The 21,913-nt window shown below is 38.0% G+C and overlaps 2 protein-coding genes across 5 annotated transcripts in view; one reads left to right on the top strand and one right to left on the bottom strand.

Moving 5' to 3' along the window:
- The window catches only part of LOC143019944 (uncharacterized), an 82,324-nt gene extending 77,526 nt beyond the window's left edge, over positions 1 to 4,798 (top strand). Inside the window, exon 2 of the mRNA XM_076175948.1 lies at positions 2,823 to 4,798. Coding sequence (XP_076032063.1) covers positions 3,168 to 3,596 — 429 coding nt within the window. The 5' untranslated portion in view covers positions 2,823 to 3,167 and the 3' untranslated portion in view covers positions 3,597 to 4,798. The remainder of the gene's footprint in view (positions 1 to 2,822) is intronic.
- Ppn (proteoglycan-like sulfated glycoprotein papilin) overlaps positions 1 to 21,913 on the bottom strand; it is a 228,928-nt gene that overhangs the window by 69,635 nt on the left and 137,380 nt on the right. For all 4 annotated transcript variants that reach the window (XM_076175936.1, XM_076175939.1, XM_076175937.1 and 1 more), the window contains exons 12-21: positions 18,973 to 19,152; positions 18,646 to 18,819; positions 18,330 to 18,512; positions 14,420 to 14,564; positions 13,233 to 13,282; positions 11,483 to 11,707; positions 8,136 to 8,327; positions 6,113 to 6,329; positions 5,955 to 6,026; positions 5,734 to 5,868 (exon numbers count right to left, since the gene is read on the bottom strand). In XM_076175936.1, the coding sequence (XP_076032051.1) occupies positions 5,734 to 5,868; positions 5,955 to 6,026; positions 6,113 to 6,329; positions 8,136 to 8,327; positions 11,483 to 11,707; positions 13,233 to 13,282; positions 14,420 to 14,564; positions 18,330 to 18,512; positions 18,646 to 18,819; positions 18,973 to 19,152 (1,573 nt within the window). The remainder of the gene's footprint in view (positions 1 to 5,733; positions 5,869 to 5,954; positions 6,027 to 6,112; positions 6,330 to 8,135; positions 8,328 to 11,482; positions 11,708 to 13,232; positions 13,283 to 14,419; positions 14,565 to 18,329; positions 18,513 to 18,645; positions 18,820 to 18,972; positions 19,153 to 21,913) is intronic.

The following is a 21,913-nucleotide window of genomic DNA, read 5'->3' as shown; positions in this document are numbered from 1 at the left end:
TATATATATATATATTTATATATATATATATGTTTCAAGGAGTGACAAATGAGTGGAAAACATCGTAAGGAAACTCAGGTTGAACCAGGAACACTGATGTAATCTAATGTCAGAGTAACAGACTAATATGATGATTTGTATAAGTCTGTTACGCTGAAGAAGACAAAGTTGAAACACTAGATTACATTAGTGTTTCTGGTTCAATATGAGTTTCCTTACCAACTTTTCCACTTTATATATATATATATATATATATATATATATATATATATATATATATGTATATATATATATATATATATATATATATATATATATCAAGAGCTTTTTTCCCCTTATAAGGGAGGTAGCTAAGTCAGAGTTACATACCTATTACTCCCTCTCTCGCCCCTCATGCAGGAAAAAAGAAGATGGGGAGAAATCCTTTTGGGCTGCAACAAAATATCATTCATACATAAGAACTCCCTACCCCCACCCCCATCCCTCCCTTTCTTTTGCATAACAGTATCATCCATGCACAGTTATTCTCCACTCATCTCTAACTCCTGGCTTTCCCTTCCTTGCTCAACAGACATTCCCCTCTTGCTCAATGCCCCCTTCACCCCATCCATCCATCTCATCCTCAGTTGTCCCCTCAAGTTCACTGCCTCCACTTCTGCCTTGCACATCTCTTTTACTAATATTTTATCACTCATTCTTTCCATGTGTCTAAACCATCCCAATAAGCTTTCATCAGCCCTATCTACCATCTCCTTTTCCACTCAAGCTCTTCTCCTCACCTCTTCATTTCTCACTCTATCCAACCTAGTAACCCGTACCATACTTCTCAGACACTTCATCTCAACTACATTTAGTTTTTTCTCTCTGACTCTCTTAAATTCCAACTGCCTGCCCCCTACAATGCCACTGGTACAATCATCCCTTCATAGAATCTCCTCTTTGCATCTATTCCCAGTTGTTATTTCTCATAACACATTTTTATCCCCCAAAGCATTTACTTGCTTCTTTCAATCTATAATTCACCTCCACCTCCACTCCTCCCTTTTCCTGCCACATGTGACCACAAATACCTAAAGCTATCCACTTCTTCTAGCCTCTCTCCTTTTGGACTTCCACCTCACTGCCACTCTCTCCCCTTGTACATCTCATCACCTTACATTTAGTTACATTTACCTTCAACTTTCTCCTATCGCATACCTTCCCAAACTCTGTCACTAACTCTCTTAATCCTTCTTGTGATCCTGCCATAAGCAGTGTCATCAGCAAACAACAACTGGCTCACTTCCCACTCTTCTGCATTCTCTTAAACTATCTCCAGTCCCCTGCCCATTACCCTCACCTTTACTTCACACACCACCCTATCCATGTACGCATTGAACAGCAATGGTGATAAGACACATTCCTGACACAGTCTCACCTTTACCTCAAACTACTCACTCTCCATTTCCCATTCTAACATAGGCTCTACTATATACTTATATATGTATATATATAAATATATATGTATATACTTTTATATATATATATATATATATATATATATATGCATGAGAAATCACATAAACTCGTGATTCTAAATATGCGGAAAAATCACCAAGGAAAAGGATAAACTGATGACCAAGCGCTTTCATGTATTCAGACACCCTCAGGGTGACTGAGGATGTCTGAATAGACGAAAGCGCTTGGTCATCAGTTTATCTTTTTCCTTGGTGGTTTTTCTGCATATATATATATATATATATCTACATATATATATATATACATATATATACATATATATATATATATATATATATATATATGCAGAAAAACCACCAAGGAAAAAGATAAACTGATGACCAAGCGCTTTCGTCTATTCAGACATCCTCAGTCACCCTGAGGGTGTCTGAATACACGAAAGCGCTTGGTCATCAGTTTATCTTTTTCCTTGGTGGTTTTTCCGCATATTTAGAATCACGAGTTTATGTGATTTCTCATGCATATATATATATATATATATATATATATATATATATATATATATAAATATATATATATATATATATATATATATATATATATATATATATATATATATATACAGGTAAACGTCGACTTACGATGGCATTAGGTTTCGATAGAGCCATCGTAAGACGATTTCATCGTAAGTCGATCCCCAATTTGTGTATCACTGTTCCGTGGTCACTGTACCTAGCCTACCTGTATATTAACCACCAGAGATACTGAATATAGCCTATTAAACATGTACAGTAGTTTATTTAATTATTTTTATCCTTTTTACCATATTCAAACACTATAATATGTATTTTCAGTACGGAACTTAAATCTCGCGGGCAGCAGCCAATGCCAGCCATACGACGTGACGTAATAATACTCGCATCATAAAATATAGTCACCGCTTATATCGATCGTTCTCTCTTTCACCCGCGAATTTTGAAAACCACAGAGAATGGGATTCAGGGCACATTTGAGAGAATGTAAAAACACAGGGGCGACTACAATAAATATAATCAAGACGCCGATATGGCAGCGTCGCGAATCCACTTGCTCCTCATGATGCCTACGTGTGCGGCACCGTATGGAAGGGGTTAAATTATCATATCGTCGTCGTCGTCGTCGTCATCGTAAAGTCGAACAATCGTAAGTCGCGGCCATCGTAAGTCGACGTTTACCTGTATATATACAGGGAGCTCCAAAAAAGATGTAACTACTTTGATCGGCTATAATAAATCTGTTGGGGCGCGCACGGACTTTTCCTTTTCAGGTTACATAGTCAACTAGGTTGGATTTGTTAACATGTCTTTGTTTTTCTTGTTTTCCAGATTGTATGCAAAATGTACATGCTAGAGCAGAAGTTGAAAATCGTCCAACTCTGGTATGAAACCAAGTCACCCGCAGAAGTCCGCCGTCGGTTCAACACACACCAGGGTCACAAATCTAAGTCTGAGTGTGCAGCACTTACAAATTTGAAAATACAGAGGATTGTGCAGCATTTTGAAAAGGAGAAAACCCTGGATCACATCCACAAGGGAAGAAGTGGCCAGTGACCGATCATCACTCCTGAGAAGAGGGAGCAAGTCCGTGAGTTGGTGGTTAGCAGTCCGAAGAAATCTTACCGAATCCGCGCTCAAGAGCTGGCTCTCTCTCCAACTACACTTTTGAGAGTTATGAGGAAGGACCTGAAGCTGTTCCCATTTAGAATTTCAACTCACCATGTGCTGCAGCAACAGGACAAAGAGAAGAGAATCGAGATGTGCGACTGGCTGAATGAAAACCTCGAGCAAACTCCCAACTGGCTCAATCACATTTGGTTTAGTGATGAAGCACGCTTTCATCTTAATGGGGCTGTTAATAACCACCACAATGTGTTTTGGGGAGAAGAGAAGCCAGAAGAAATCAGTGAGAAGTGCCTCAAAGGTCTGAAGGTCACTGCATTTGTGGCATTCAATGCAAAGCACGGTCTGCTGGGACCTTACTGGTTCGAGGAAAATGGGTGCACCGTTACCATCAACAGTGAACGTTATATCACCATTCTTGATCAGTTTCACGGTGACCTGACTCAGAAGCTAACCCAAGGACAGTTTAGGATTGCTTGATTCATGCAGGATGGTGCAAGACCTCATACAGCCCACGCATCATTGGATCATCTCAGGGGACTCTTCCGGAATTGTCTCATCAGCCTCAACACAGATCATGAGTGGGCCCCCCACAGCCCTGACTTAAATCCACTTGATTTCTGGTTCTGGGGAGCAGCAAAGGGGAAGGTCTATGCCAACAGACCTCAAACACAGGCTGATCTAAAGCAGAATGTGGCAGCTTATGTAGCTGAAGTTTCCGCTGAAACATGGAAAAGAGTTGGCCAGAATTTCTGCATCCACGTGAAAGCATGTTTCAACAGAAATGGGGCTAATATCAAGCATGTGGACTACCAGAAGTTTGTTTGACTTTCAGACATAATCCAACCTTACTGACTTTATGTATCTTGCGTATTAAGCTTGTTATTCAAAGTCTGTCTGAATAAAGACCAATCAAACTAGTTACATCTTTTTTGGAGCTCCCTGTATATAATGCTGGGGTTGTATACATATGTAGGTTTAGAGATTTAGTAGCATATCAGGAATCAGGGTCCTCATGAATCTAAGTATATGTAGACCATGACAGTTCCCAACTCAATAAACACTAAAGACATCAACAGATTCCTCATAAAAGGTGGGATGAAAACAGCTAAATTCTCACCCAATAAGATAGGGAAAATTGTTAAATGATAAGAAAAGGTCCTAATAACAAGTCAAATGTCATCTATCAAATTCCATGCAAAGGATGTTCAGCTTCATATTTCAGAGAGTCAAGTCAGGGTCTAGATAAATGCCTATCTGAACACAAAAATGACTTTAGAGCACACAGGACTTCAAACTCTCTTGTCCAGTATTTGGACAAACATGGTCACCTGCCGCACTAGAAGGAGGCTAAAGTTCTTCAAAAGGGTTTGGAGAAGAAGGGAAGAAAAATAATCAAGGCTGCATACATAAATACTATTAAACACACCATCAGAAGAGATGGATTTATTTGCTTATCAAAGGTAGCAAGTGTTGTTGTGCTAAATGTGATGAGATGGGTGGAACATGGAACAACTGATCATCAACAAGAGTGATATAAATTGCAACCTATGTAAAAACTTTCTGTAGCTAATCTCTGAAGAAGACCAAGTTGGTTGAAATGTTAAAGTAAATAAATTTCTGGATCATCTTTGTTCTACTCCCACCACCCAATCTCTCATTTTTTTTTCTCTCCACCTATATTATTTGTTTTTGTTTTGTTATCATTTGTCTGTCTGATTTTCATTTATTATTAGTTATATGTCAATTTATTATTATTTACTATTTACCTGTTTGTTTATTATTTAACTATACCTATGCATTTATTCATGTATTTTATTTGTTATTTACACTATAGTTTTTATTTATTATATTATTATCAATATAATTTTTTTTTTCGCATCTGACCTAGATATGGATCAAAAGGTCTCCTGTCGGCATGTTCCGCCTTTGTAATCCTTTGTAATATATATATATATATGCATATATATTATATATACATATACATATATATATATATATATATATGTATATATACACATATATATATATATATAAATATATATATATGTATTTACATTCATATATTTATAAATATATATATATATATATATATATATATATATATATATATATATATGACCCCGACATGGGTAAGTGCTGCCCTGAGGCAATTCGAAAAGTGCCGTCCCCCCACACACCACCACTACCACCACCTTCCACATCTGATGGTCACTTGCACGATTCACATGTAACATTCATCCACAAAACAATGTTTATACACATATCATTCATACACACAACTCATGATAAATAAATCATGCATTAAAAGTACATTAGGGGGAATTTGCTCAACCTTCTTTTCACCAAAAGTGCTGCCCCCCCCAAAACGTGCCGCACCGGGGCATTGCCATCCCCTGCCCCTCCCCTTGTCAGGGCCCTATATATATATACACACACATATATATATATATATATATATATATATATATATATATATATATATATATATATATATATATATATATATATATATATATATATATATATATATATATATCCAACCTATTGGTCTTTTGCAAAAAGAGAATCAATGCAATGGATTCATTGAATGATTGCAGTATCTATTTTTCCTCACCTTTCATGAATGGACCTGGTGCAGTACTAACTCCATCTTGGCAGCAGCCATATTCACTTTCATCACAGGGAACCTTCTTTGGGCGTACTTTACATTTACGTGGTTTGTCTGTGTCTTGCTCCTGCACAGTCTTATCTGGTTGATTAGATTAATTCATCATTAAATACAAGTTCAAGTTCAATTAAAAATATACAGACAGAGCATTTTCTATAACATCTTACCTTGTTTGTCATCATCTGTAGAACCCTCTTTAGTGTCAGGGAAAGATGAAGGGGTGCTAGTCACAGTCTTATCTGGTTGATTAGAATAATTCATCATTAAAAACAAGTCCAAGTTCTATTGAAAATACAGAGACAAAGCATTATCTGTAACATCTTACCTTGTTCAGAAACCTGTTTGTCATCATCTGTAGAACCCTCTTTAGTGTCAAGAAAAGATGAGAGGAGTCCAGAACTCCAAATACTCGTAGATCCAGAATCAGACCAGCCAGAAGAACCCCAAGCAGATCCAGAACTGGACGAGCCAGAAGAACCCCAAGCAGATCCAGAACTGGATGAGCCAAAACCAGAACCTTCTGGCTCATCACTCAATTCAACCTTTGAAAATAAACAATTAATTATTTTAAGTTAGCATCTATTCTACCTCTCTTACTGGTAATATATAAAACACTTATAACTAAAAACAAGCTATAACATCATATTATGAAAACTGTACAGAGATAGTCAATTCATTAATCTTCTTTTTTTTTTTTTTAAATACTATTACCTGCAAATACAGTGTTCCGGAAGAAAGTCAAGCATAAGTACACATGTGAGAGGGTGGTGGATGGAAGGGTGGTAGATAGAGCATTAATGGACTATGTAGTGGTAGATAGGAGTATAATAGGAAGAGTTAAGGTTGTACATGGGCTAAGGGGAGAGGGTGGGGGAATATCTGATAATTTTTTGGTAGAAGGTAAGTTGAGAGTGGAGGATAGATGGAAAAAGAGGAAAGGGACAAAAGGTAGGGAGGCGCTTAGAGTGAACTCTTTAAATGAAAAGGAAAAGGAGAAGGAGTACAAGAAGAAGCTGAGGGAGGAGTGGGAGGGAGTGAAGGATAGAGTAGAGCTAGGAGTGGAGGAGGAATGGGGATGGTACAAGGAGGGAGTCACAAAATATGCAAAGATGGTGTGTGGGATAAGAAGGACAGGAGGAAAGAGAAGGAAGGGTAGTGAATGGTGGGATGAGGAAACAAAGAAGGTTGTAGAAGAGAAGAAGCGAGCTTTCACAGATTGGTTACAAAATAGGCCGAGGGAGTCATATGAGAGGTACAAAGAAAAGAAAAGAGAAGTAAAGCAAAAGGTAAAGGAGGCAAAGAGGAGAGCAGATGTGAAATGGGGTAAGAGTATGACAGAAAATTTTGAAAGTAATAAAAAGATGTTTTGGAAAGAAATTAAGAGAGGAAGAGGAGGCGAATCAAGTAGAGAAGAAAAGGTAAAAGGTGCAGATGGAGAGATGATAATGGAAGAGAAGGCAGTAAGGGGAAGATGGGCAGAATATCTTAGGGAGTTGCTAAATGTGAAGGAGGATAGGGAGGGAAAGATAGCTGCAGTGGGAAATGCTAAGAAAATGACCGTGATGATGAGGAAAATGGAGGAGAAATAAGGAAGGATGAAGTGAAGGCAGTTGTTAAGATGATGAGAGCAGGTAAGGCACCTGGTCTGGATGGATGCCATGCAGAATGTCTAAAAAAAAAAAAGGAGGTACAGTGATGGTGGACTGGCTGGTGAGGTTATTTAATGTTTGCTGGAGAGAGGGTAGAGTGCCGGAGGACTGGAGGAGTGCCTGTATAGTTCCACTTTACACGTGGACAAGTGTGAATGTAGTAGTTTCAGAGGGATTAGCTTGTTAAGTGTAGTTGGGAAGGCTTATGGGAGGATCTTGATTGAGAGGATTAGGAGAGGAACAGAGGGAGTAATTGGTGAGGAACAGTGTGGATTTAGGATGGGTAGAGGTTGTGTAGATCAGATTTTTGTGGAAAGACAGATATGTGAGAAAGCTATAGGAAAAGGTAAGGATGTTTTTTGGGCTTTTATGGATCTGGAAAAGGCTTATGACAGGGTAGACAGGAGGGCACTGTGGGAGGTTTTGTGGATATACGGGATAGGAGGAAAGTTGTTTCATCTATTAACTAGAGGAAGAGGGGAGGCATCATGACTGATTGAATACTCTGATACCAATATACCCATATATACCATACCAGGAGTGGTAGTAGGGGATTCTAAAGAAGTGGGCCACCAACACTACATGAAAAAAGGTTTACCTGAAATCACACCATATAGCAGGAATCCTTTACTTCTCACAGAGTGATCCATTTTTAAAATAGAGGCATGGAATATAAGGAAGAAGTATATACATGCTTACCTCATTGATTAAATCTGGATATTCCTCTGCAGAAATGCTGCTCTCATTTTTATTGCTATCTTCAGAGGTCATATTTTCGTCATCTAATGTCATGTTTCCATGAAGTAAGAATTCTCCAGAAGCAAAATCTTGTCCAAGAGAAGCACCAGATCCAGAGCCTTGAGAGTTCAGACTGAAGTCTCCTGATGACGACTTGTAGCAAGAATATCATGGTATCAGTTGATAAAACAATGTGTCAAATATGTGAGGGATAAATGAAGAATGATACATTTTCATAAATTTGAGTTTTATGTTTTGAAGGCAAAGAAGAAATTGAACATATTAAGAACAGTTGCAGTCTTGGGATTTGGACAACAATAAGAAATATTCATCACTGTTTACAAAGAACCCACAAGAACCACACAACTATGCATCTGCAGCATGGTACATGACAGTTGAGAAAACAAAGATAATCTATAACCAGTACTAAATAAAGTTTGACTTCTTGTAGGATAAATATTCATAGAGCAAGACACCTAGTACCATCACTCTGTCCCACTTTGTCCCCTGGTATGACTTGCATGGGAAACGCAGTGGCAGAATTCTTTCTTCCCTCTAACACAGGGGACACAAGGAAAAAGAGAGAACATACTCAAAGAAATGGTACAGGACAGTTTCAAGAGAACAGCATATCAGAGGGACAGTTATGGTACAAAAGTAGCATCATTCCTCTAGGAATATTTTACTCTAACATAGAAAAAATGGTGTGTGATTCTAGGGGCACTCCAAAAAAGTCCCTAAAGCATTGGTTGAATGCTACTGTGCAATTAATATTGCACAATAACATGCAGTTAATACCCTAGTACAGGGAATACCCAAGTATGGTAGGATAGAGTGAAGAATGAGGTGAGGAGAGCAAGAGTGGAAAGGGAGTTGGCAAATAGGGCTGATGAAAGATTATTGGGATAATTTGGGTACATGGAAAGAATGAGTGAAGAAAGATTAACAAAAGAGGTATGGAAAGCAGAGGTGAATGGAGTGAACTTGAGGGGACCACTAAAGATTAAATGGATGGATGGTGACTTGAACAGTCATGACATTGTAGTTTGTACTTGTCTTGAGAGTGATATCTATTAGGTTGATGTCATAGGGAGCTTGGTGAAATATAAAACTTGGATGTCTTTCTTACAGTGCTTTTTTTTTTTTTTTTGAGTGTGCATGTGTCTTTGAATGAACAAGTTGTGATCTATGGAGGCAGGTTATTACAGATTTTTTATTAGTATGTTGCTCAGGAGGTGCTCAGATGAGAGGAAGGGTGGGAGGGGTGTGGAGTGTATTTAGGGATGAAATGGGTGGGAGTGTTTTTATGCCTTTCCCTTTTTGGCTACCTCCCTTGGAAGGGGGAAAAAGCCTTGGTATATGTATGTATGTATGTATGTATGTTGCTAGGGTTATATTTTGTTGCATTCAGTTCCTATCACAGGTATTCCAACAAAGGAAAAAGAGGAAGTAGGAATCTGTAAGTGAGTTATATGGAAAGCTAAGGAAACTAGCCAATGATTGTGTATTTGGATCACAGTTTGATTCCAGAGTGAGAGACCAATTATTTGTGGCAGTGGAAAATGAAGTTTATTCTTTAAACTTAGTAGCCTTGAATACAGATTTAAAGAACATGAACTTAGTTAAAGTTTTGGAAAAAACTTTAACTAAGTTCATGTTCTTTAAATCTGTATTCAAGGCTACTAAGTTTAAAGAAAACATTTCATTTTCATACATGCATGTATGTATGAAAATGAAGTATATTCTTTAAACTTAGTAGCCTTGAATACAGATTTAAAGAACATGAACTTAGTTAAAGTTTTGGAAAAAATTCACAATCTAGTGAGACAACAATGTCACAATTTAGTGAGACCACCATGTCACACCCTGAGGTTAAATTGGTGACAAAAGTTTGTGCATATCAGCATGATAGTGGTTCTTGTAGGTTTAAAAACCTTGTAATTTGTGCCATAAAAAAAGGGTCATTTACAAAAAGTGTGTAAAGAAGAAAAACCAGTTCCTCCTAGGTTTAATGGAAAGTAAAGTGAATATAAAGCTTCAACTAGTAAGGCCAAGTACAAGAAAACTGTTAGGGTTCTGAATGAAGGTGATGAACTTACATATACCAAAGGCTTTTTCCCCCTTATACAGGAGGTAGCCAAAAAACAAAGGCATAAAATCCACTTCCACCCATTCCATTCCCACATACTCCACTCCCATTTAACCCCCTACCTCCCTCTTATCTTGGCTCCTCCTGGATGACGGGTCATCCCTGCATCTCGCCCACTGCCCTGGGCCAGAAGCAGTGTCACAAAACACACCACATCCACAGCAAGGCTGCTTCATTAAATTGGTGACCCCTCCTCTCCATCCCCTCATGTAGAAAAAGAGAAGACGGGGAGAAATCCCTTCAGGCTGTGTCAAAATATCACTCACAGATACTCCCTCACCCTCCATCCCCCACCCACTCACCTTTCATACATCACAGCATCATCCATACACAACTATTCTTCATTCACCCCATCTTCTGCCTTCTCACGTCCTTCCTCAACAGACATTCCCCTCTTTCCCAATGCCCCTTTTACCCCATCTATCTATATCATCCTTGGTGACCCCTTTATGTTCACCCCATCCATCTCTGCCTTCCACACCTCTTTTACAAATCTTTCTTCACTCATTCTTTCCATGTGTCCAAACCATCCCAATACTCTTTCATCAACCCAATCTCCTAATCTCCACCCCCATTCTCCTCCTCACCTCCTTGTTTCTCACTCTATCCAGCCTGGTAACCCCTATCATAATTTTCAGGTATCTCATCTCAAACACATTCAAACTCCTCCTCTCTTCCTCTCTGATTAAATGAAGTGGCCTCGCTGTGGATATGCTGTGTCTTGCTGTATTACTTCTGACCCAGGGTGATGGGCAAGATACAGGGATGACCAGTGATCCAGTAGGATCCAAGGTAAGAGGGATGGAGGGGTGGTGAATGGCAGTGAAATGGGTGTGGATGAAATGGGTGGGAGTAGAATTATGCCTTTTAACTTTGGCTACCTCCCATATAAAGTGGAAAAAGACCTTGGTACATGTATATGTATGCTCTGTATATTAGTTTCTATATTTTTGATGGGGTGTATATGGGGAATGTAACAAAAGTCTGTTAGCACCCCTGCTGTTCTATCAGGAGGCTCTTTCTTGTTGAGGTGGGTTTGCATGCTTTGGTTCTTTACTTAAAGTCAAACCATACAGCATGAATCACTTACTCCTTAAAAAATGATATATATATATTCTTAAATAAAGGTAGGGAATACATGGAAAAAGTATATACATACCCCATTGGCTGATGAGAAAGTGTCATTGAAATCTGGGTCTTCCATTTCTGTAGAACTGCTGCTCTCGGTTTCATTGTCATTCCCAGAGCTCATATTTTCCTCATCTAATGTCCTGTTTTTCCCAGAACCAAAATCTTGTCCAAGAGAATCACCAGACCCAGAACTTTGAGTATTTAGACTGGAGTCTCCTGATGATGGCTTGTCAGTGAAATCTTCCATCTCAGTCTGGGAATTGTAGGAAGAACATCATGGTATCAATAAAACAATGTGCCAAATATGTATAGGATAGATGAAAAATAATGAGTTTTCACAAATTTCAGGTTTATGCTGTTCATGTGAAGAAGAAATTGAGCATACTAAGAGCAGTTGCAGTTGTGTTTGGACAACAGAAGGAAATATTTATCACTGTGTGCATACAATTCATGAAAACCACACATGACTATACTTCCACAGCATGGTACCCAACAGTTAAAAAAAAAAAAATCTTCCTCAAAGAACATATGAGCATGACTGGCACACAGTCAGAGCAAAAGCTTTGAACCCACTTATCCCTAACACCACACCACACAAATGTAGTTTACAAAATGCAGCACAAAAACAATTCCAATAGGATTTTAATCAAAGATTTACAATAATTCATTTTCAGGTACTTTCTACCTCCCATGAGGCTTGTAAACCATTTCTTGTCAGTGTTTTGTATATTAGTTTTTATGATCTTTTTTGATGGGATGCATTACGGGAATGTATTAAAAGTCTTTTAGCAGCTTTAATACTGTTCTTTTAGGAGGTACTATCTTGTTGAAGACTTCAAGTACTTCTTGGATAATGTTTGTGAACAATGTAGCGGTTGAATGGTACTCTTTGAATTCATATTGATTTGGTGAGATGGATTTGTATGCTCTGATTCTTTCTAGATTAAGATCTGTCTTTCTATCAGTTTACATATGAAGGAAAGGAGGGAGGAGATGGGCCCATACAACACTGGTTTTTCTGGCAGTTTGGAATTTGTTTGGAGATTGTTTTTTGATCTTTTCAAGATCACTGGGATATCATTGTGCAACAAGGGGTAGTAGAAGATGTCCACTTCATATGGATATATACACACAACCAGCAGACCAAAGAGGATATAAAGGCATGGACCAACTTCTCAACCTAGACTTATTAAACTAGTGAACTCCCAGCAAGACAAACTCCCAAAACAAATAACAAGTTATTTCCCCCAGACATTCTAATGTACTCACCCTCATTCAATACACTCCAAAAGTATATTCTTGATGACATTTTTCAATAGAATTTGAAAGATTTGTACACACATTTAAGGAAGGAATGACCTTCCTCAAAGCTCCTATAGTGCACTTACCAATACTTCACAGCATATTGGTTGAGAATTGGTATCCTAAACACATACATATCAAAGACTCTTTTCCAATTTTAATAGAGGGCCTACTACACAGTCTCCATGAGCATGGCTCCCTTTCCATATAATACAACTATGTAAATAGTAAGCTATCTTTGACACTAAATTTCAGGGGGTGATGAAAGAGTTAATACTCATTACTTAGCATTTCACATAACTCAACAAGGCTTCAGCCCCCTATTATGCCAACTTGTTGGTTGGGAAGGGGGAAGGATTTACTGTTTTCATTCCCCTATTATGCCAACTTGTTGGTTGGGGGGGGGAAGGATTTAATGTATTTCAAAAGAACACCACCATTAAAGGCAAAATGTTATGGCTACTACTGTCACTTACCCCTTCAGGGCACCATTCCAGATCATCATCCATTTGATCATCCGCTGGATCTGTGAACAGAGCACAAGGTTTGAATATATCTAATGGCAGATTCTTAACTAAGTAATATATATAATATTCATCAACCCACTACCAAGGATCTTTCTTACAAGAGACCCACAGCACCAAGAACTCAGACAATAATTAGCAGGTTAGCCTGCAGGTCACTTAGTGAAATTATTTTGTGAAGCACCCTGGAGTAACTATTTATCTACACATTTATAGAGTGAAGTAAGAGAACAGTTTATGTCTTCTGTGTGGTGATTACACTAGGGAGATTTGGTGTCTGGTATTAGGCCAGTTTTGTTTTGGTATTGTTTTAATACTGGGTAATGACAACTGCAGGAATACTAGTTGTAGCAATGTCTTTTAAATAATTAAATCCAGCAGTTACAGAGCTTTGATTTTAAGATCTCATGATTAGAAAACTCCTAATCATGAGCTCCTTAAATCAAAGATCAATGACTACTGGATGTGATCATTTGAGAAACATACATACACATATCCAAAGGATGTGAAAAAATACACCTTTCCATATGGATGCTTAAATATTTGAAATAGCTTATAATATAGCCAAGCTGGAACATTACATAAATCTTGATAATTTTTTTTTATAATTTTAAGCTAGGTACAGTGAGACCTCTCATTAACGGACATTAATTAGCTTTGTTTGCGGTGTTTTCGCTGTGTTTTCTGTGTTTTTGGTACTGTTGTTTAGTGCGTGCAATCACTATGCCACCCAAAAGCCACTCCAAATCAACGGATTATTCACATCAACAGACACCATTACCCCCCTTTTAGTCCGTTAATGAGAGGTAGCACTGTATGGCAAATTGTAGAGTATGAGATAGTGCCCCATGGGTGTTCCTCCTTTCTTGTATGCTACAATTAAGTAAATACATACATACAGACTTCCCAATCTGTCTTGTGTCTACTATTTCTAATAATTTTAATCTTTTCATGAATTACACAAAAAGCATTTAGCACATTTTCTCCCTTACTTGTCTTCTGTATGGCATTTTAATCTTACTTATTCATCAATCATTCCTTTGCTATTCATTTATAAATTAAGCAGTTCTGCTTCTGGTATAAGCCTACTCTCCTATAATTTCTTTTTATTTTCTTACATATTCTACCTCACAACTTACCTTCATCACCACAAGGTTGTAGGTTGCATGACTGGATTATACTTGGTGTCTTATCCTTCTGGCATTTATTAATTGTGGTACTCTTGTTTCCCAAAATGCATGTTATTTGCCTTACTTGGGTACCATTTCCACATGACTTTGAGCACTGCATATCAAAGAATGGGAAAGGTAAATAATTTAAAAAGTGAGATAAAAAAAGAAAGATTATGTAAACACACGATTGATGAATATCACAGAACCAATGATGGGTACATACATGAAAGTGAAAGACTGGAGGATGATTGTAGACATAAAGTGAGGGAGGGGGTATGGATAAATAAAAGAACATCAGTGGAAGCAATGAAAGGAATATATGAAACATTAGTTGTGCCAGCTGTTATGCATGGGAGTGTTATACAAATATATACCAAAAGGCCCTTTTCCCCTTATAAAGGGGATGACTGAGACAAAGCATTCACCCTACCTTCTGTATACCCATCCCACACCCATTCAAAAGCCCCATTAATTTTCTTTCCTATCTTAACTCTGTGTGGATGAACAATCATCTCTGTCACCCGTCACACTGCTCAAGTCAGAGGCAATGCAACAAAGCACAGCACCTTCACAGCATGGCCTAAGAGTTGAAGTATGTTTACTCCTATTACTTTGTTATATGGGAAACTCCTTCCTTCCTTCATCCACTTAAGAAATACACAGAGCAAACAAAAAGGAATCCCTTTGGGTTCCTTCATTTCTTCATCCATTTAAAGCCATTCCCCCTGCCCCCTAGAAATCCAGAATGTGTTTGAAACTTTGCCTGTTATTATGTATCTATTCTATATACCAAGGACTTTTTCCCCCTTACAAGGGAGGTAGCCAAGTTAAAATGCAAGTACCCACTCCCACCTATTACATTCCTGTCCACCATCCCTTCCTCCCTTCTCATCTTAGCTCCTCAAGGATGATGGGTCATCTCTGTATCCCACCCACTGCTCTGGGTCAGAAGCAATGCAGCAAGAAAGTGCACATCCACAGGAAGGCCACTTCACTTAATCTGTGACCTCCCTCATTCTCTTATGCAGAAAAGAGAAGACAGTGAGTAATCCCTTCAGGCTGCATCAAAACATCATTCATACATAACCACTCCCTACTCCCCCATACCCTTCCTTCTTTGCATCACAGTATCATCTATACATAGCCATTCTCCCCTCATCCCTATCTCCTACCTTCTTCCTTCCTTGCTCAACAGACATTCCCCCAACTAATTTAATTAGATTTCTAAGTTAACTGATACACTAATATCAGTGTATGACTGATGAAAGTTAAAACATAGATCATGTAGCTACCTAAGTATTTACCTAATTGTAGTATAAGGGAAAGGAGCAATGATGATTGGGCCTCATCTCCTATTCTCTAATTTATTATCATACCTAGCCTCAAATGCATGTACAGTTCCCACTTAACCTATATCCTTGATTTCCAATTATTATATTTAGATTTGATGGGGGGACGGAGAGGGGGGGTCACCAATTTAATAAAGTGGCCTTGATGTGGATGTGCTGTGCCTTGCGACACTGCCTCTGACCCAGGGTAGTGGACAAGGTGCAGGGATGACCCGTCATCCGAAAGGTGCTAAGATGCGAGGGAGGGTGGAGGGGAGTGGAGTGTATTTAGGGATGGAATGGGTGGGAATGATTTTATGCCTTTTTCTTTTTGGCTACCTCCCTTGTAAGGGGGAAAAAGCCTTGGTACATATATGTATGTATGTATATTTAGATTTGAACTCATGTATTATTTGAGCTTGGGCTATATCACTTCCAAAGCTATTCCAAGTATTGATGTATCTATATGGAGAACTGTATTTCTCCACATCCTTTAGACATGTGGTCTTTCTTGATTTACTCCCATGACCTCTTAAAGCCCTCCCACATTTAATCAGGAGATCTCTTCTGTCATTGCAATCTATCCCCATTAGTGACCTGAATACTGTAATCATATCACATCCTTCTCTTTGATCTTTCAAAGTTGGCAGACCTAGTGCTTTTAGTCTTTCCTCATATGGTTTATATGTCAGGCTGGGGACCAGTTTGCTTTCTGCCCTTTGCATTCTTTCAGTCTTGCTTATATCCTTCACTCTGTGTGGGGACCATACTATTGATGCATACTCCAGTTTTGGATGTACAGTATCAGAGTTTCTATGATTTTCTTCATCATCCCTTCATCCAAATTGTGAAATGCCACTTTGATCTTCTGCAGTAATCCATATATCTCTCCCACAACAGTGTTGATATATTTGTCAAGTAACAGGTTGTCTTTTATCAACAGTCCCAAATTTTTCTCCTCTCTTGCTTTTGTAATGGGTTAATTTCCCAAGGAATAGTTTGAGCATGGTCTTTTGCCACTATTGGCCATTTCCAATACTTTGTATTTTTTGGTATTGAACTTCATTTCCCATTCTTGGCTTTTTGCAAAAATAGTGTCTAGATCTTTTTGCAATAGTCTATCATCCTCCCTGTTTTTCACTTGTCATGATTTTTGTGTAATCTGCAAACATGTTGGCATTGCTTGTTGTTCCTTCCATCATATTATTGACATAGACAAGAAACATTATTGTGGAACTCCAGTTGTTACTGCTCTTGACCTTGACATCTTATTCTTTACTACAGTCCATATGTATCTTTCCTTCAAAAAGTCTTTCATCCATTCAAGCAGTTTGCCTCTTGGTCCCCCAAAATACTCCACTTCCCACATAACTCGACTATGAGGTACTATATCAAATACTTTCTCTAGATCAAGGTGACCATTCTGAAGTGTGCATCTTGATACAATCCTATACTATTAACTATATATGTAAAAATCTTTAATTTTAACCATCAGAAAAAATTCTTTACTCCCTACAAAAATTCTTGCCACCCGTATAGAATACATTTGCTACCTTGAGTCTACTAACTAGAAACCTACAGCCCTACATTAGCAAGCAATGGTCCTCTGGCTCTGTTACAGATCTCTCTGAGAAGAAACTGTAATATTGCCTGTGTTGTATTAGTGTGGTACCATTTCTGTGTCATTGGCTTGCAGTAGTAGGAGGGGAGCAATTGCTACTTATTAGCTCTCTTTATGTGAAAGAGTGTAGGAAATACAGCTGAATTTAATTCATAGATCTTGGGCCTAGTATGAAGAATAAGTGTCAGCTTCTAAGGGATGCACCTATAGAGGGAGGTGAGAGTGTTATTGGACTTTGAAAATGGTTGTCTCTGACTTCCATTTTGCAGGGCTAGAACATGAAGGTAGAGTACTTATTTTTAGTCACTATGGGAATCAGATCTCTGTGATGAATGCAAGAGAGAAAAATGGTATGGAATCAGTAGAAATGTAATACTTGAAGCCATATGAGCTTGTGGCTAGGATGTTAAACAAATGATGAATGTATAGACTAAGGAACACCAAGTTTCATGAAAGGGGTGCATTGAAGATGAACTGACAATATATGTGGGAAAGTAACAAAGTGCAATTTTTGCATGATTTATGCAAGAAGTGAAAGGAAGATTTGTATTTTATCATTGATAATTACTGCCACTATCCTTGAAAAAAAGTCCATTTTGCTTTGTTATAGTTGGTGTATATGTAATAGTGAGCTGTTTTGCTTTTGTAGAAACCAAATAGAAACTGTATTCAGAAAAAAATGAATTACTATTAATTTTTAAATATTGTATATTGTGGCTGCATAACATCAATTGTATATGAGAATAAACTTAAAATCTAATTATATAGAATCCATCCATAAGTAGGAAACCAAGGTTAATATCAACATATCACCCTGTCCAGGTACCAAATCACAGAAATTTAGGAGGTTATGTGATATCTGTTGATTGTGATAAGTAAAAGTGGGTAGTCTGTGTCTACTGAGACCAACTAAATACAGAGAACTTACCTTTGCAAAAGGCCCAGCGAAAAATGTGGGTTTGCATTCCTTTTCACCTTGGCAGCTCTTTGTATCATTCAACCGTGTAGTTGCATTGCATTTGCTTTCATCAACAGAAGACACACTATTTTCCTTTCTTGTCCCACAAAAGACGTGTCGGCTTTGAACTCCATCACTGCAGTCTGATGAACACTGGTGATCATATAATTTATTTGAAAAAAAAAAAAAAATTGCTACACCTGTCATATCCCATTGCTAGCATTGATTTAGATACACTATAACTTTAAAGATAAATTAGTTAATGATATTGGGAAAACAGTCATACCTCACTCCATTCTGACGCGTACCATCGGAAGTCACAGGGAATGACCTTCTCACAAGGGCGATTACTCTCAGGACGTCTGGAGGCTAAGCAGAACTCATCACTTACAACATTAAGTGTTGCATCCACACATACGACACCTCTCGTCTCTACTTCCGTTCCACAACTGCTATTGCACTGTTGCAATATAAGTCCTTTGGTCAATTATAGCTACATATGCCAGCATTTTCAAATACTGGAAAATACATGCCTTATTGCCCATAAAAACAAGATATGAGAATTGATAAAGATTATATTACAGTATGAGAATAAAGTATATTTAATACTTACACCAGTCCACTCTGATGTTACCCAGTCCACCCCAATGCAAGGGATGGATTCACATTTCTTTTTTGTACTGGGCTTTTCCTCAGGACATTGTTCATCATTTAGGATTTCTATCTTTCCCTCAGTGACTTTATGACAGCGGACCTTCCTAGACTGATGTCCAGCTCCACATAAACGATCACACTAGAGTAAAAGAGGAAAGCATAATCATTATGTATATATTGATATAAACTCTGAATATTGTGTAGCATACGTACATATACCAAAGAATTTTTCTCCTTTACACAGGAGGTAGCCAAAAAACAAAGGCATAAAAACCAATCCCACCCATTCCATCCCCTAAATGCTCCACTCCCCTCTACCCTCGTCTCTCCCTCCTGGATGACGGGTCATCCCTGCACCTTGTCCACTGCCCTGGGTCAGAAGCAGTGTCGCAAGATACAGCACATCCACAGGAAGGCTGCTTCATTAAATCGGTGACCCCCTGCTCTCCATCCTCTCATGCAGAAAAGGAGAAATCCCTTTAGGCTGTGTCAATTTATTGCTCATACATGCTCCCTCATTCCCATAGCATACATACAATAAAGACCACTAAATTGGTTTCCAGGCATGCAAAGAGACCATATAAGAAGCAATTACAAAAAACAAAACCTGCCCTGGAAGCTGAGGGGTTGAGATGATTTCTGTGGTTAAATCAATGAAAAGAAAAGACAAAACTGCTAGAAAAAGTTCTTAATTTGGGAAGGATGTATCAATATATTCAAGTAAATCTAATGTTCTTCATCCTCCTTCTAGAGTAACAGATTATCAAGTATTATGGAACATTCCTGGAAACCAATGGGCAAGCTGAAACAATGATGTAAGGAGCAGCATGATTCAAATACACCCTTTCCTTTTACCTTTGTTATACACTTCAGGAAAAACATGATCACATTGCAGGTAATTTTGAAGTGGATTATACAATGTAATTACCTTGCTGTTGCATAAAAGAAGGGAGTTATGCTCATGAGATCCTATCACTTAATCTCTCATTATCATAACATCCCTTAGATTCATGTATGGTTCCAACCTATGATACATCTTCCCCCAAGCTTATTCCTGGAATTCATGCATTTGTATGTTTTATTTTATCTATTTATTTATTTTTTACATCTTTCAGGTTTTTTCTCTTGTTTTTGAGCTTGATCTCTTAATGCTCTCCAATTCTATACAGAGAGAGCTTTGTTACCTTAGTCCATCCCCTTCAATGCTGTGAACACCATGATAATGTCTCCCCTTTTTCATCAATTCCCTAAATGCTGGCAGATCTATCACTTTCAGACTCTCCTCTTATTTACCTAGTTGTATTATATGGGAAGGGAGCTATGCTCGTAGTGACTCATCTTTGTATCTTTCAGCATCAAGTTTGTTCTTAAATTCTTGAATAGTATTTGCACACACTGTTGCCTCATCCAATTTATTCCAGATATCCACCACTCTGTGTGGAAAGATATTCATTTTCAGATCTCTTCTATAACTATCCTTTTGGAGTTCTCATGTACTTGCTCTTTAGAAAATCTTTCATCCATTTGAGTAGTTTACCTCTTCAACCTCCAGTATGCTCCAGTTTCCACATGAGATGGCTGTGAGGTACTTTATCAAAAGCCTTCTCTAGGTTGAGGTGCACATTGCCTACCCAGCCCTGTGTGTACAGAAAAGGGGCAATGCTCATGGGATTCTTCACTTACTCTCCAATTATCATACCTTACTACAATTTCACATATGGTTCCAATGTGGAGTATATCTTCTTATTCCCCAGTCATCATACTTAGATTTAAATTCATGTCTTATTATAACTTGGGCTATATTTCCTTCTAAGTTTTTCCATGTATTTATATATCTATATGGAAAACTTCATATCCCTTAGACATCATCTTTTTCAATTTGTTTTCATGACTTCTTAAATACCTAGCATCCCTAATCAAGAGACCTCTTTTATCAATGTAGTCTATCCCCTTTAGTGACCTGAACACTGTAATCAAGTCACCTTTTTCTCTTTAATATTTCAATGTTGGCAGCTCAAGTACTTTTAGTCTTCCCTCATATAGCTTATTTGGCAGACTGGAGACCAGTTTGGTTGCTGCCCTGTGTACTTACCTAATTGTAGTATACAGATTGACCTCTCATTAACAGACTAAAAGGGGGGTAACGGTGTCCGCTGATGTGAATAATCTGTTGATTTGGAGTGGTTTTTGGATGGCATAGTGATTGCACAGCACTAAATAACAGCACCAAAAACACTGAAAACACAGCAAAAACACTGCAAACATGGCTAATTAACGTCCGTTAATGAGAGGTCAATCTGTACAGTCAGGGAGCAATACCTGATGGGTCCTGCCTCCTAGTCCCCAATTTATCATACTTGGTCTCAAACTCCAAGTTCCAATTGAGTATATCCTTAATTTTCAATTATCATATTTAGATTTGAATTCATGTTTTGTTCCAGTATCTTCTTGATGTGGGGTTGGGGACCATACCACCAATATATTCTGATCTTGGAAATAAAGTGTATTTACCTAGTTGTATTATACGGGAAGGGAGCTTGGTGAGCTGTCTTTATATCTTTCAGCATCAAGTTTTTTCTTAAAATCTTGAATAGTGTTTGCACACACTGTTTCTTTAACTAAATTACTCCAGGTATCCAGTACTCTATGTGGGAAGCTATATTTTCAAATCTCTTCTATAGTTATCATTTTCGAGTTTCTTTTCGTGTCCTCTTATTTTTCCATTGTCCCATTTTAGTAAATCATTCCTATCTAGGATTTCCATTCCTTTCATGATTCTATAAATAGTCAGCAAATCTCTTTCTCTTCTTTGTTTCAGAGTTGGTAATTCCAATTTGGATAATCTTTGTTCATATTTAACTTGGAAAGAATAGGTGCCAACTTTGTCATTACTCTTTGTA

This window comes from Oratosquilla oratoria, chromosome 38 (assembly GCF_046742065.1).
Source record: "Oratosquilla oratoria isolate Oo_2021 chromosome 38, ASM4674206v1, whole genome shotgun sequence".
In the NCBI taxonomy this organism is placed as follows: Eukaryota; Metazoa; Arthropoda; class Malacostraca; order Stomatopoda; family Squillidae; genus Oratosquilla; species Oratosquilla oratoria.
This window is presented reverse-complemented; position numbering and strand designations above follow the sequence as displayed.